Source organism: Rana temporaria, chromosome 3 (assembly GCF_905171775.1).
Source record: "Rana temporaria chromosome 3, aRanTem1.1, whole genome shotgun sequence".
Taxonomy (NCBI): domain Eukaryota; kingdom Metazoa; phylum Chordata; class Amphibia; order Anura; family Ranidae; genus Rana; species Rana temporaria.
In genome coordinates this window covers 42,100,964-42,114,648 of record NC_053491.1, presented here as the reverse complement: position 1 = coordinate 42,114,648, position 13,685 = coordinate 42,100,964, and the positions used below count along the sequence as shown (strand labels likewise).

General features: G+C 43.7%; 1 protein-coding gene across 1 annotated transcript in view; it reads right to left on the bottom strand.

Moving 5' to 3' along the window:
- Positions 1–13,685, bottom strand: part of LOC120931218 (alanyl aminopeptidase, membrane) — a 121,602-nt gene that overhangs the window by 15,017 nt on the left and 92,900 nt on the right. Inside the window, exons 14-16 of the mRNA XM_040342453.1 lie at positions 12,395–12,450; positions 9,862–10,009; positions 2,360–2,451 (exon numbers count right to left, since the gene is read on the bottom strand). Coding sequence (XP_040198387.1) covers positions 2,360–2,451; positions 9,862–10,009; positions 12,395–12,450 — 296 coding nt within the window. The remainder of the gene's footprint in view (positions 1–2,359; positions 2,452–9,861; positions 10,010–12,394; positions 12,451–13,685) is intronic.

The following is a 13,685-nucleotide window of genomic DNA, read 5'->3' as shown; positions in this document are numbered from 1 at the left end:
CCAGCATGTCTATGGAAGCTGGGAGAAAACCCACACAAGCACAGGATCTACACTCAAACTCCATGCCGGTAGTGTTCTGGTTGGGATTCAAACGAAGGACCCCATGGCTGGAATACATAAAGGCTAACCACTACGCCACATGAAAACAAAATACCATCCAGTCAGAGTTCAATCTAGTTAAATGATTACAGCGCCTGTGCTCTTCCTTCAGCATAAATAAGCCCAGGGCTTTTTTTCGCCAGAACACATGGACCCGCGTGTTTAGAACTGAATGTATGCAATAGCAAGGGGCGCTGGGTTGTGCTGGAGGGTCTATTGATGCTGGCTGCTGGGGAATCTATTGTTGCAGGAGGGGATCGATTTTTGCGGAGGAAGGTGATCCATGGGGGATCTACTGTTGGGGGATGATTCTAATGTTGCTGGTTTCTGGAAGATCTATTGACTGTTGGGACTCCATTGTTGCTGGGGGGGATCTATTGTTGCTGGGGTGTCCATTGTTGCTAGATCTATTTCACTGCCTTTCTTATTATCATTAACACATTCCTTAGAAAATACTTGCACCACAAAATGATACTTTATTCTGCACTCTCCAAAAGGGGTGGTACTGGGAGGTGGCACGGTAAAGGGTGCAACAAAGGTGCGGTGCTCGGAGGTGGGTTGGGAGCGGAGTGAAGGGGTGACTGAGAAGGGAGGAGTTCCCGCACCTATTCTCTGAGAAAGAAAGCCCTGAATATGCCCATTTAATTTTGAACATGAACCATATACAAGATCATACTGTCAAAGACACAAGAAAATTAGCGTGGTAAAAATACCTAAACAAGGAGTTGTTCAAGAAAAAGAAAAAAAAACCTTCATAAAGTATAGTGAAAAAATCTTTCTAACCCTCACAGGCAATCAAATACTTACTGATAATATTGTATGGCAAAATAAATATATAGTCCACTAAATACAAATGTATGTATACAGTATGTATACATACAGTATGTATACTAAGTTGCACTGTGCTTAACCACTTAGCGACTGCCCCATGCAGATATACTGTGATTTGACACAGAGGGAGCCAATCAGCGGGTTCAGCGGATGCAATCTCCAATCGCTAATCATTCGGGAGAAAGGAAGACCGATGTTCTATGAGAGTGGAATGTACTGATTTTCCTTTACCCCAGTCAAAGCACATGCCCCACAGTTAGCAAGCATTCCCAGGGAACACATTTAACCCTTTGATTCACTGTATATTTATTTATTTGTCCTGGCAGGTGCATAACATTTTATTTAGGGAGGGGAGAGGCAGAAGAGCTGGGCCAGCACAGAAAATAGACACTCCCAAAGGAGGAAAGGGTTATGGCGTGCAAGGGGGCGGGGGCTGTGCTACGGAAATAACTCCCCCTAAATTTCTAACAATGACACATGACAAGTGAATATTAAAAAAAATATGAAACGGAAAAAACACTGCAAGTAAATATTTAAAATACTTATAGCCGGATTCAGAAAGACTTACGACGGCGTATCAGTAGATATTCGTAAGTCCGAATCCGCGCCGTCGTATCTTTAGGTGTATTCTCAAATTGAGATACGATTCTCAGTTGCTAAGATACGACCGGCGTAAGTCTCCTACGCCTTCGTATCTTAGCTGCCTATTTACGCTGGCCGCTAGGGGCGTGTACGTGGATTTACGCCTAGAATATGTAAATGAGCAAGATACGCCGATTCACGAACGTACGTACGCCCGTCGCAGTAAGATACAACGTTTACGTAAGGAGTTTTTCAGGCGTAAAGATAAACCACCAAAAAGATGGCGCAGCCAATGTTAAGTATGGACTTGGGAACAGCCGTCGAATTTCACGTCGTTTACGTCGTTTGCGTAAGTCGTACGTGAATGGGCGTAGGTTACGTTCACGTCGAAAGCATTGACTATTTGCGACGTGATTTTAAGCATGCGCACTTGGATACGTCCACGGACGGCGCATGCGCCGTTCGTTAGGCGCGTCATTTACGTGGGGTCACGATTCATTACCATACAACACGCCCACTACCAGCCTACTTTGAATTACGCAGGCTTACGCCGGCCCATTTACACTACGCCGCCGTAACTTAGGACGCAAGTTCTTTGTGAATAAGGAACCTGTCTCTCTAAGTTACGGCGGCGTAGTGTATCTGAGATACGCTAAGCCCCTTACAAATTTAAGCCAGTCTTTCTGAATCTGGCTATTAATTTTTGTGCTTTTACCTGCAATTGTTTAGGTTGGTAACAGGTTTTCTTTAAAGCAGGCTGCACTGTTTGCCACAAACAAAAACTTCAACTATCAATTAATTTTTAAAAACTCAGCACCTAAGAAGATGCACATCCTATAGTACTTACTGCTCTGTTAAAGTTGTCATTCTTTCAGTAAAGTTATTCGTCTTGTTCTTAAAATACAAAAACAATGGTGCAACTTGCTGTCTCATGTAGGCCTGTAGAGAAACATTACAGGTTTAGTTTATGCTGGCCATATATTATGTGATATGCACAATTGATTTTTAGGTGTCGAAGAGGAAGGTTTACTTGTCTGTGGTAGTGGTTGTGTGGTGAGAAGTTTCTGACCAAGTGTTCAACTTTAAAGTGGAGTTCCACCCATAAATATAACATTACATCAGTAGTTTTAAAAAAAAACTCATTAGTCCTTTACGAATTTTTTTTTTTTTTTAGATGCCTTCAAAGTGTTGTTGCTAGGCAGAATAGTTAATCTTCCCACTTCCTGCACCTAGGTGCTTAATGCTTCCTAACCTACACCGCACAGACTCCTGGGAATGTAGTGGGTGTAACTTTCCAGGAGTCTGTGCACTCCCCAGTCTCAAAGAATCATGTGACTTGGACAGCACAGGTGCTGAAACCTGATCTGACACTGCTTGTGCAGCACTGAGCATGTGCGAGATTTTCAAGGCTGAAATCCAGGAAGTCATACAGTCTGGCTTCATAATGCCCACACTTAAGATGGCCCCAGTCAATTTCTATTTTATAAAGTGTCTAAATGCTGTATCAACCTAACAAAACGGACCTTAGTTTACAGACTAACTTTACTAGAATACATTAGGCTTGTGTATTACATGGGTATTTATATTTAAAAAGTGAAATTGTGGCCGGAACTCCGCTTTAAAGGAGAAGTATGGCCATTGACGGGACGAGGTCTACTACAATAGAATTTGCCGTAAACTGGCCACGCAGGGCTGTGCAACAAAACACACATACTCCTAACTATCTAATGAAACCCCCTCCACCCCCACCCAACCAAACTTAAATCGGTCTTCCACCCAATCTTGAAGCCCCATCGGACTGGAGCATTAAAGCTAGATAATTCAGTTCCCATATCAAGTGTGTGTCAAGAAAAGTTTCACCTGCTGGTGGCGCTGTCAGTTCTTTTGGATCACAGTACTGGTGTCCGCCAGCAGGTCAAGAAAAGTTTCACCTGCTGTCGGCACTGTTAGATCTTTGGGCCGCAGTACTGGTGTCCACCAGCGGGTAAAAATAAAAAGTCTCTCGTGCTACTAGTGAGTAGATATGAATGTGGGGAAGTCTAAGGCCCCGTACACACGACCAGTTTCCTCGGCAGAATTCAGCTTCCGACCGAGTTTCTGGCTGAATTCTGCCGAGGAAACTGGTCGTGTGTACACTTTCGGCCGAGGAAGCCGACGAGGAGCTCGACGAGGAAATAGAGAACATGTTCTCTATTTCCTCGTTGTTCTATGGGAGCTCTCGTCCCGCCGAGCTCCTCGGCGGCTTCAGTGCTGAACTGGCCGAGGAACTCGATGTGTTTGGCACGTCGAGTTCCTCGGCCGTGTGTACGAGGCCTAAGAGACAGAAGCTGCTAGATCTAATGGTGTTCACTGTACACGTAAATAAATATGTCTAAAAGTGATCTTGCGCTAAAAGTTTAAAATCAATACATACAGACTCCAAGACGGTACAAAATATGTGATAAAGTGCTATCTATGTGATATCAAATGGCTCATATGAAATGGAAAAATAAATAATAAATAAGCTATGAGCCTACATATGTTGACCCACAAACAGATACTGATACAATATTCAAGAGTGATCAAATATAAATATATAAAGTGTCACTGTCAGAAAAAAAGTGCAAAAAAATTACAAAAAGTGCAAAGCTGCAAAAAAAGTGCAAAAAATGCAAAAAGTGCAAGAATGCAAAAAAGTGCTAAACGTGCAGGAGTGTACCAATGTGTACAATATAAATTAGGGTTGTCCCGATACCGATACTAGTATCGGTATCGGGACCGATTCCGAGTATTTGCGGGAGTACTCGTACTCCCGCAAATACCCCCGATACCCAAATAGAATACTTCCCCCCCCCCCCGCGCTGCCGCCGTCACGCTGCATTCCCGCCGCCGTTCGCCGCATCCCCGCTACCGCCGACTCTGTAATACGTGCCGGGAACATTACAGCTTTGAATAGCTGTAATGATTGGCGCCGCGCATAGACACTCCCCCTTGCTCGGGTGAACTGTCCAATCCAGAGCAAGGGGGAGTGTCTATACGCGGCGGTGTAATGTTCCCCGCCCGCTGTTTAAGCAGGAGAAGAGAGGGGGCGGGCGGAGCGTGTCACTGGCGAAGGAGAAGAGGTGTGGCAACCCGGAACCGGAAAGGGTGAGGAGGAGGCGAAGGAGGGTCTGCTTCGAGAAAGGGGTCTGTGGAGAACGTAGGAAGAAGCCGGCACCGGCGGAGAGTCCAGGCCGCAGCTCTTCACAACAACGCCCGGTAATTGAACGTGCTCTGTGTACTACTGCTTGTCGCCGCATGAGCCAGGGGGGGCGTTGTTCTCACTTGTGGGGGACCAGCACGGAGAGCGTCTGGGGAGCGCAGCACTGACATTCCGTGTATGCTGTGCTGGAACTTGTCGTTCCACGTCAGCTGGATACACGCTTCCCGCCATACAGGTTCCTGCTCTGCCCCTGAAAGTTACCTGATTGGACGATTATCCACACACTCTTATCTGATAGGATGATAGCACCTCACACTCTTATCTGATTGGAGACTTGCCCACACACTCCTATTGTATTGGATGATGATTCTCTAATTGAACGATTGACCACATACAGGCTGCGGCATCTGCATCTTAGGTATGGGGGGACATGGCTGGTTATATGGGGGGACATGGCTGGTTATATGGGGGACATGGCTGGTTATATGGGGGACATGGCTGGTTATATGGGGGACATGGCTGCATATATGAGGGACATGGCTGCATTTGTGGGGGGACATGGCTGGTTATATGGGGGACATTGCTGCATTTGTGGGGGGACATGTCTGCATTTGGGGACACATTTAAAAAAAAGTATCGGTATTCGGTATCGGTGAGTACTTGAAAAAAAGTATCGGTACTTGTACTCAGTCCTAAAAAAGTGGTATCGGGACAACCCTAATATAAATGGTTCAATAATGCAATATGCGAAAAGATGTAAGCGAGAGTCAAGTTGATAAACGTCCCAAATATTCAATAAGGGGACAGATCCTCCAATGTCTCCAAATTCTTGATGACAGTGTTTCCTTAATTGTGTTATTGAACCATGGTGTCTCTCCTTCACCAGTCTCTCAGAACTCTCACCTTACAGATATAAAAAAGAGAACAAGTTCTCTTTTTCCTCGTCGGGAGTCTCAATTTCCTTGTCGTGTGTCTCGTCGGGCTGGTTTACGACGAGAAACACGTTTGTGTGTATGCTTAGAAACCTGCGCATGCTCAGAATAAAGTATGAGATGGGAGCGTGCCTTCGGTAAAAGTAGGGTTTGTAATGGAGATAGCACATTTGTCACGCTGTAACAGACTGAAAAGCGTGAATCGTCTCTCACCAAACTTTTACTTAACCACTAGCCGACCGCGCACCGTCATTATACGGCGGCAGGTCGGCTCTCCTGGGCGAGAGCCCGTAGCTATACGGCGGCTCTTTGAGCCGCCACTAGGGGGCGCGTGCGCGCCGCCGGAGGCGCGCGCGCGCGCCCCCGCTCGCCCCCGACTCCCGTGCGTGTGCCCGGCGGGCGCGATCGCCGCCGGGCACACGCGATCGCTCGGTACAGAGCGGGGAACGGGAGCTGTGTGTGTAAACACACAGCTCTCGGTCCTGTCAGCGGGGGAAACGCTGATCTTCTGTTCATACAATGTATGAACAGATGATCAGTGTTTCCCCTAGTGAGGCCACCCCCCCCCCCACAGTAAGAACACACAGGGACATACTTAACCCCTTCCCCGCCCCCTAGTGTTAACCCCTTCACTGCCAGTGGCATTTTTATAGTAATCCAATGCATTTTTATAGCACGGATCGCTATAAAAATGCCAATGGTCCTAAAAATGTGTCAAAAGTGTCCGAAGTGTCCGCCATAATGTCGCATTACCGAAAAAAAAATCGCTGATCGCCGCCATTACTAGTAAAAAAATATATTAATAAAAATGCCATAAAAATACCCCCTATTTTGTAAACGCTATAACTTTTGCGCAAACCAATCAATAAACGCTTATTGCGATTTTTTTTTACGAAAATATGTAGACGAATACGTATCGGCCTAAACTGAGGAAAAAAAAAGTTTTTTTATATATTTTTGGGGGATATTTATTATAGCAAAAAGTAAAAAATATTCATTTTTTTCAAAATTGTCGCACTATTTTTGTTTATAGCGCAAAAAATAAAAACCGCAGAGGTGATCAAATACCACCAAAAGAAAGCTCTATTTGTGGGAAAAAAAGGACGCAAATTTTGTTTGGGAGCCACGTCGCACGACCGCGCAATTGTCAGTTAAAGCGGCGCAGTCCCGAATCGCAAAAAGTCTTCTGGTCTTTGGGCAGCAATATGGTCCGGGGGTTAAGTGGTTAACACGCAGTAACATGAGATTAGCAAAAGCAGCCCCAAGGGTGGCGCCAGTGGAATCAAACTTCCCCTTTATAGTGCCGTCGTACGTGTTGTATGTCACCGCGTTTGAGAACGATGAGATTTTGTCTTGACAGTGTGTACGCAAAGAAAGCTTGTCAAGATTCTCGACAAGCCGAACAAGGAACTCATCGAGGAAAACGATGTTTCATTTACAACGAGTTCCTCGGTTGTGTGTACGAGGCCTTACAATAAATAAAATAATAGCAAGCCTGTAAAGGTAAACTGGAGCGTTGTCCGCTGTTTTACTAGCTAGTCCCTGAAGAAGTCACGAGGTGCGTGACGTAACGCCGTAGGGAGATTGAGGCCAGCGCATACCGGAAGGAGCGGAGGGAACAGTAAGACAGCGGACAACGCTGCAGTTTACCTTTACAGGCTTGCTATTATTTTATGTAAGAGTATTGTGAGAGTCTATACGTATGTGTGTTAATTAAAATTGTATTCGAAATTACTACACCATCGGAGTCTTCTCTCCTCCTTGCTTGTCCCTGGGCACGGTTTGGAGCTCTCTCCCCCTCTCCCCCCACCCCCTCCTTCCTCCCCTCTTCCAGTGATTTGCTGCAGTACGGAGAGATCGCAGGGGACAAAGGAGAGAAGTATTGATATATTAATCCCGGTATCTCAACATCAGTAAGGAGTGGAAGAGAAATAATTGATGTGCCTGTTTTTTATATCTGTAAGGTGAGAGTTCTGAGAGACTGGTGAAGGAGAGACACCATGGTTCAATAACACAATTAAGGAAACACTCTCATCAAGAATTTGGAGACATTGGAGGATCTGTCCCCTTATTGAATATTTGGGACATTTATCAACTTGACTCTCACTTACATCTTTTTGCATATTGCATTATTGAACCATTTATATTGTACACATTGGTACACTCCTGCACGTTTAACACCTTTTTGCATTCTTGCACTTTTTGCATTTTTTGCACTTTTTTTGCAGCTTTGCACTTTTTGTAATTTTTTGCACTTTTTTTCTGATTTGCACAGTGACACTTTATATATATATATATATATATATATATATATATATATATATATATATATATATATATATATATATATATTGATCACTCTTGAATATTGTATCAGTATCTGTTTGTGGGTCAACATATGTAGGCTCATAGGTTATTTATTATTTATTTTTCCATTTCATATGAGCCATTTGATATCACATAGATAGCACTTTTATCACACATTTTGTACCGTCTTGGAGTCAGTATGTATTGATTTTAAACATTTAGTGCAATATCACTATTAGACATTGCAGTGTGGAGCTGACATCATCTCCTGCGATCAGGCGTCACCTGAGGCTAATTGCAAGAAATGTGTATTTATACCAAAACAAGTATGTACAATAGATGGGGAATACCAGAATTGTAAACGTAGTGAGGCCAGGGTCAAACACAGGAGATCAGCAGATGGGGGGCAAGGAGCAAGACAGGACAGGGAGAAGGTGGATGGGATCAGGCTGCAGGGCAGGGGTACAGGATAACAGGAGGGACAGGAACAGGTTCAGGTTCACAGGTACAGGATATGGCTCAAGCATAATACCAAGGCCAGTGTGTAAGTGCTGGGTATAAATGCACATCTCCTGCAATTAGCCTTAGGTGACGCCTAATCACAGGAGATGATGTTGGCTCCACATTGCCAGGAGACACCCGCTGGTGGACACCAGTACTGCGGCCCAAAGATCTAACAGTGCCACCAGCAGGTGAAACCTTTCTTGCCAACTCCAGACTGCTAGAAGACACCCGCTGGCAGACACCAGTACTGCGATCCTAAGAACCGACAGTGCCACCAGCAGGTGAAACCTTTCCTGACAGTGTGTAGTAGCTGGATGGCCCGCAGATCACTCGGTCTGTACATATCACATACACCTGAGCAAATAATTGTGAAATTTATCTCTGATACCATCAAAGTTTAATGTTAAACTATCTATCAATCATTGTTATATTAGCCCCTGTCCAGCCCACCACACAAGAGTAAATCTACACTTGTTTGCATTCCTCATCCTACAATTATATAATTTATGCATTTTTGGACCCCCTTCCAGGAAGCACTAATGGCTTGGCAATTCCAAAAGATATGTTCAAAATTGGCAGGGGAGTGTGTACATCTCCAACATACTGCTGTGCAAGATGGGTAAATCCCCACCAGTCATGCTGGGGTATAGTAAATTCTGTGTAGAAATTTGAATTGTATCAGTCTATCTCTTGCTGAAATTAGGTATTTAAATGGGTGGTCCCAAATGTCATCTCAGTCTTCTCCATCTATGTTTGGTACCTCCATCTGACATTTTTCCTTGCATCGGAGCATCCTATCAGGAGTTATACTAAACAACTCTTTATAGGTCATTGACAGTGTTTTAGTTAAAGAATCATCCTGTGATAAGTTTTCCAAGGCCGAAGGCTGAGCTTCAATTGTCAAGGCTCTGAATTGTGACTGGTATGCATGCCTCAATTGTAGGTATCGGAAAAAATTGCATGCTTACCCCTAAGAGACGGTTCACACTGGGGCGACTGACGAGTCTCGTCCCATTCTATGCAATAGAACCATTCTAATAGGAGCGACGCAAGTCGCTCTGACTTAGAAAAAGGTTCTTGTACGACTTTGGGGGCGGCTCGGGGCGATTTGCATTGACTTCTATACAGAAGTCATTTTGCTAATCGCCTCTGAAGTCGTCTTCAGGATGACTTGCAGAGTCGCCCCCGAAGTCGTGCCGCCGCAGTGTGAATCGGCTCTCAACATAAATTTGCGTTGAAAACAAAAATTATTTTTCCTTCTATGTGAATATGGCATGAGGATTGGTGCTCTGGAACTGGGATTTTTTGCACCAGTGGCTCATCATTTAGGATGTCTACACTATTAGGCCCCTTTTGAAGAGGAACCTAAATTGGTTAGCTGTGATAAGGCAATGATTAGTGACACAATCCCTGTTGACTGGTTACCTTCATTGGCCCGTACACTTCGGTACGATCAAACATCTGTACAAAGTAGCTGAGACTACCCAGGGCTGCCTGCCAAGGCATGTACTCAACCTCTTTGGATAGGAATTTGGTGGTGTCAAGTGCTCTTGTTGTGCTTACATGTTTAGCTCTAAAATATAAAAAAAAATATGAAAAGTACATTACAATCTCTAAAATATCTAAATATGACAATATAAATACAGTACTATCAGATGGGGGTCGTAGGAGACCACCAGACAATATGAGGGCAAGGCCACTTCCACAGTCAGATAGCAGATTATTGTGTGGTAAGTGGGTGTAGTCTATTGGAAATGGGCCTGGTTAAACAGGCATTGTTTGATGTGATCTTTATATTTTTAAGCTTGGTAAATAGTAATGATGACTTAAAAAAAACTGTCTATGGACAGGCAGATGTTAATAGTAATGCATTAATTTACAGCCTCTTATGGCCCGTACACACTATAAGAAAATCAGGTGAACATCCAAGGAACGATCATTCGATTTTCTTATAGTGTCAGACAATTCCTTCATTCCGAAAGAACATTTCCAAAGGCATAAACGCCAACATTTTTCTCATATGGGAACAGAACGAACAATTTTCACTTAACCAGTTAAGCCCCGGACCAATATGCAGCCTAAAGACCCAAGGTGTTTTTACAGTTCGGGACTGCGTCGCTTTAACAGACAATTGCGCGGTCGTGCGACGTGGCTCCCAAACAAAATTGGCGTCCTTTTTCCCCCCACAAATAGAGCTTTCTTTTGGTGGTATTTGATCACATCTGCGGTTTTTAGTTTTTGCGCTATAAACAAAAATAGAGCGACAATTTTGAAAAAAATGCAATATTTTTTACTTTTTGCTGTAATAAATATCCCCCAAAAACATATATAAAAACATTTTTTTTCCTCAGTTTAGGCCGATACGTATTCTTCTACCTATTTTTAGTAAAAAAAATCGCAATAAGCGTTTATAGATTGGTTTGCGCAAAATTTATAGTGTTTACAAAATAGGGGATAGTTTTATTGCATTTTTATTAATTTTTTTTTTTTTTACTACTAATGGCGGCGATCAGCAATTTTTTTCGTGACTGCGTCATTATGGCGGACACTTCGGACAATTTTGACACATTTTTGGGACCATTGTCATTTTCACAGCAAAAAATGCATTTAAATTGCATTCTTTATTGTGAAAATGACAGTTGCAGTTTGGGAGTTAACCACAGGTGGCGCTGTAGGAGTTAGGGTGCACCTAGTATGTGTTTACAACTGTAGGGGGGTGTGGCTGTAGGAATGACGTCATCGATCGTGTCTTCCCTATAAAGGGAATGACGCGATCGATGCGCCGCCATAGTGAAGCACGGGGAAGCCGTGTTTACATACGGCTCTCCCCGTTCTTCAGCTCCGGGGAGCGATCGCGACGGAGCGGCTATAAACAAATAGCCGCGCCGTGGTCCCGGATCGCTCCCCGAGCGGACCCGACCTCCGCATGTAGCGGGGGGGTCCCGATCGGACCCCCCACCCGCTAATAGGCAAGGACGTACGTGTACGCCCATGTGCCTGTACGTGCCATATTGTGGACGTATATGTACATGCGGGGGTCGGGAACTGGTTAAAGTGTGCGATTTTCGTACGAGAAGTAGTAGATACGAATGGTTGCACATGATCAGAAACAACAAATAACAAATAAAAAACCTTTGGCGTGCGAGAATTTCTGTATGTTATTTCTATCCTCAGTTCCGTCTTGCTGTGAAACATCAAGGAAAACCGGATGATCGTTCGCCCGATTTTCTCATAGTGTGTATAGGATTTTACTTTGATACATCACATTTAGTTTAAAAAAATGGAAAAGGACACAGACTAACATGCTTCTGTTCAGATTTGCCAGAAAAACAGGTGGTTCTGATCGAAATGCTTGTGTGCTAGGGCCCTAACTATAATGACACAATGATGCTCTGAGTGTGGGGTATTTATCAAGTAAATTAGCAACACAGTTATTCTTTTCTTTTAGCAAAGTCTTTGTGAAAGTTTTTTTTGTAAATTTGCAACCTTTGCACCTGTAATCACTGCAAGCCAACTGTGACAAAGTTGCAAGCTCAGGGACAGATGTATCACTGTAGATGGGGCAGATTTTAACTAATCAGATGCACAGTTAGGAAATGGCCAAAGTCAGGTTTCATTCTGTCACAGTGCCACTTTAAAATTAGTGACCTTGTAGTAAATCTGTCTCGTTGTTCCTGTTTAGTATTGCCTCGCCATGGGACAACATTGATAAATGTCCCCAATGTATCTTTCTCTCTACTGATTTCATGCATATAAAAAACTAAGGAGGGTCTACATTGTTGGGTAATATTATCCCATTACTCACAGTAGCATCTGCAACTACTAAAACAAGGACAGCCAATGGAATGGAAAAATTGGATTGGTGTCTCCTTGGCAAACATGGGAATCGAAATGCCAGGGTGGATGATAACCTTAAGCACAGAACATTCAATGCAAATATTAAAACTTAAATACTGACCTGGCTAAATTAAAGGCATCATTGATGATCTGAGCACGGTTGATGAGAGGTATTGCCTGCAAAGAAAAAAATTGGATAAAAGACTTCTCCTTCATTAAACTATACATGCACAGAAAATGTAATTATTTTCTCTGCTTAGAGACATGTGTACACTTTCGGCCGAGGAAACCGACGAGGATCTCGTCGGGCCAAATAGAGAACATGTTCTCTATTTCCTCGTTAGTCAATGAGGAAACTTGTTTTGCCAAGATCCTCGTCGGCTTCACAAGGAACTCGACGAGCAAAACGATGTGTTTTGCTTGTCGAGTTTCTCGGACGTGTGTACGGGGCCTCAGGCTGCAGAGAAAGAAGCTGGGGAATCTCTGTCCTGGGTCACTTTCTCTGTCTCAAATGATGTGAGACATCAGGGGTCTGTTTAGACCCCTGATATGTCGTCAAAGGCCCCCCATCAAGGCTGTTAAAAGAATGTAAAAGAAAAAAAAAGGAGGAGGGTCCTGTCAGGTAGGCTGTACATGGCCCCTGTGATTTCTGACAGCAGCCCTGATTGTGGCTACCACAATAGGGCTACCATCTGTGAAAATATTGAGTTCTGACAACCCCAAATGGTGCAGAAAGAATGGGGAAGTCATACTGCACACAGTTCTACCACCCAAAATTTGCAAGTTGGTAACAGAACGGTTAGAATTACATTTAATATCTGATCTAGGCAGCCATAAAGTTACACACTAGGAAAGGAAAACAGTCCAGTTTACACATTGACACAAAGCAGATCTATTAGATGGAATTCTGGCAGGTCGTTGAATTTTTAGCAGAATCCTCTAATAATTTCTAATTAGTCCCTGTCATAAAATTACCATGTTGTAAATAGTCTAGCAGAGCAGTATACACACCCTGTTCTGATTTTTTGGTTCATATTCCATTGAGGGAATGTTTTTTATATTACTGTAAAAGGAGTTATATCCAAAAAGAGAATACAATGAATTATGAGAAGATCCCAATCAGTTAGACACCAAACAATCCTCAGGCCTCGTACACACGACCGGTTTCCTCGGCAGAATCCATCAAGAAACTTGGTGGGAGATTTTTTTTGCAGAGGAAACCGGTCTTGTGTACATTTTTCAGCGAGGAAACTGTCGAGGAACTCGACGAGCCAAAAAGAGAGCATGTTCTCTTTTTCCTCGACGGGAATGGAGAAAATTGGCTTGTCGAGTTCCTCGACAGCCTAACAAGGAACTCGACGAGGAAAACCATGTGTTTCGCTCGCCGAGTTCCTCGGTCGTGTGTACGAGGC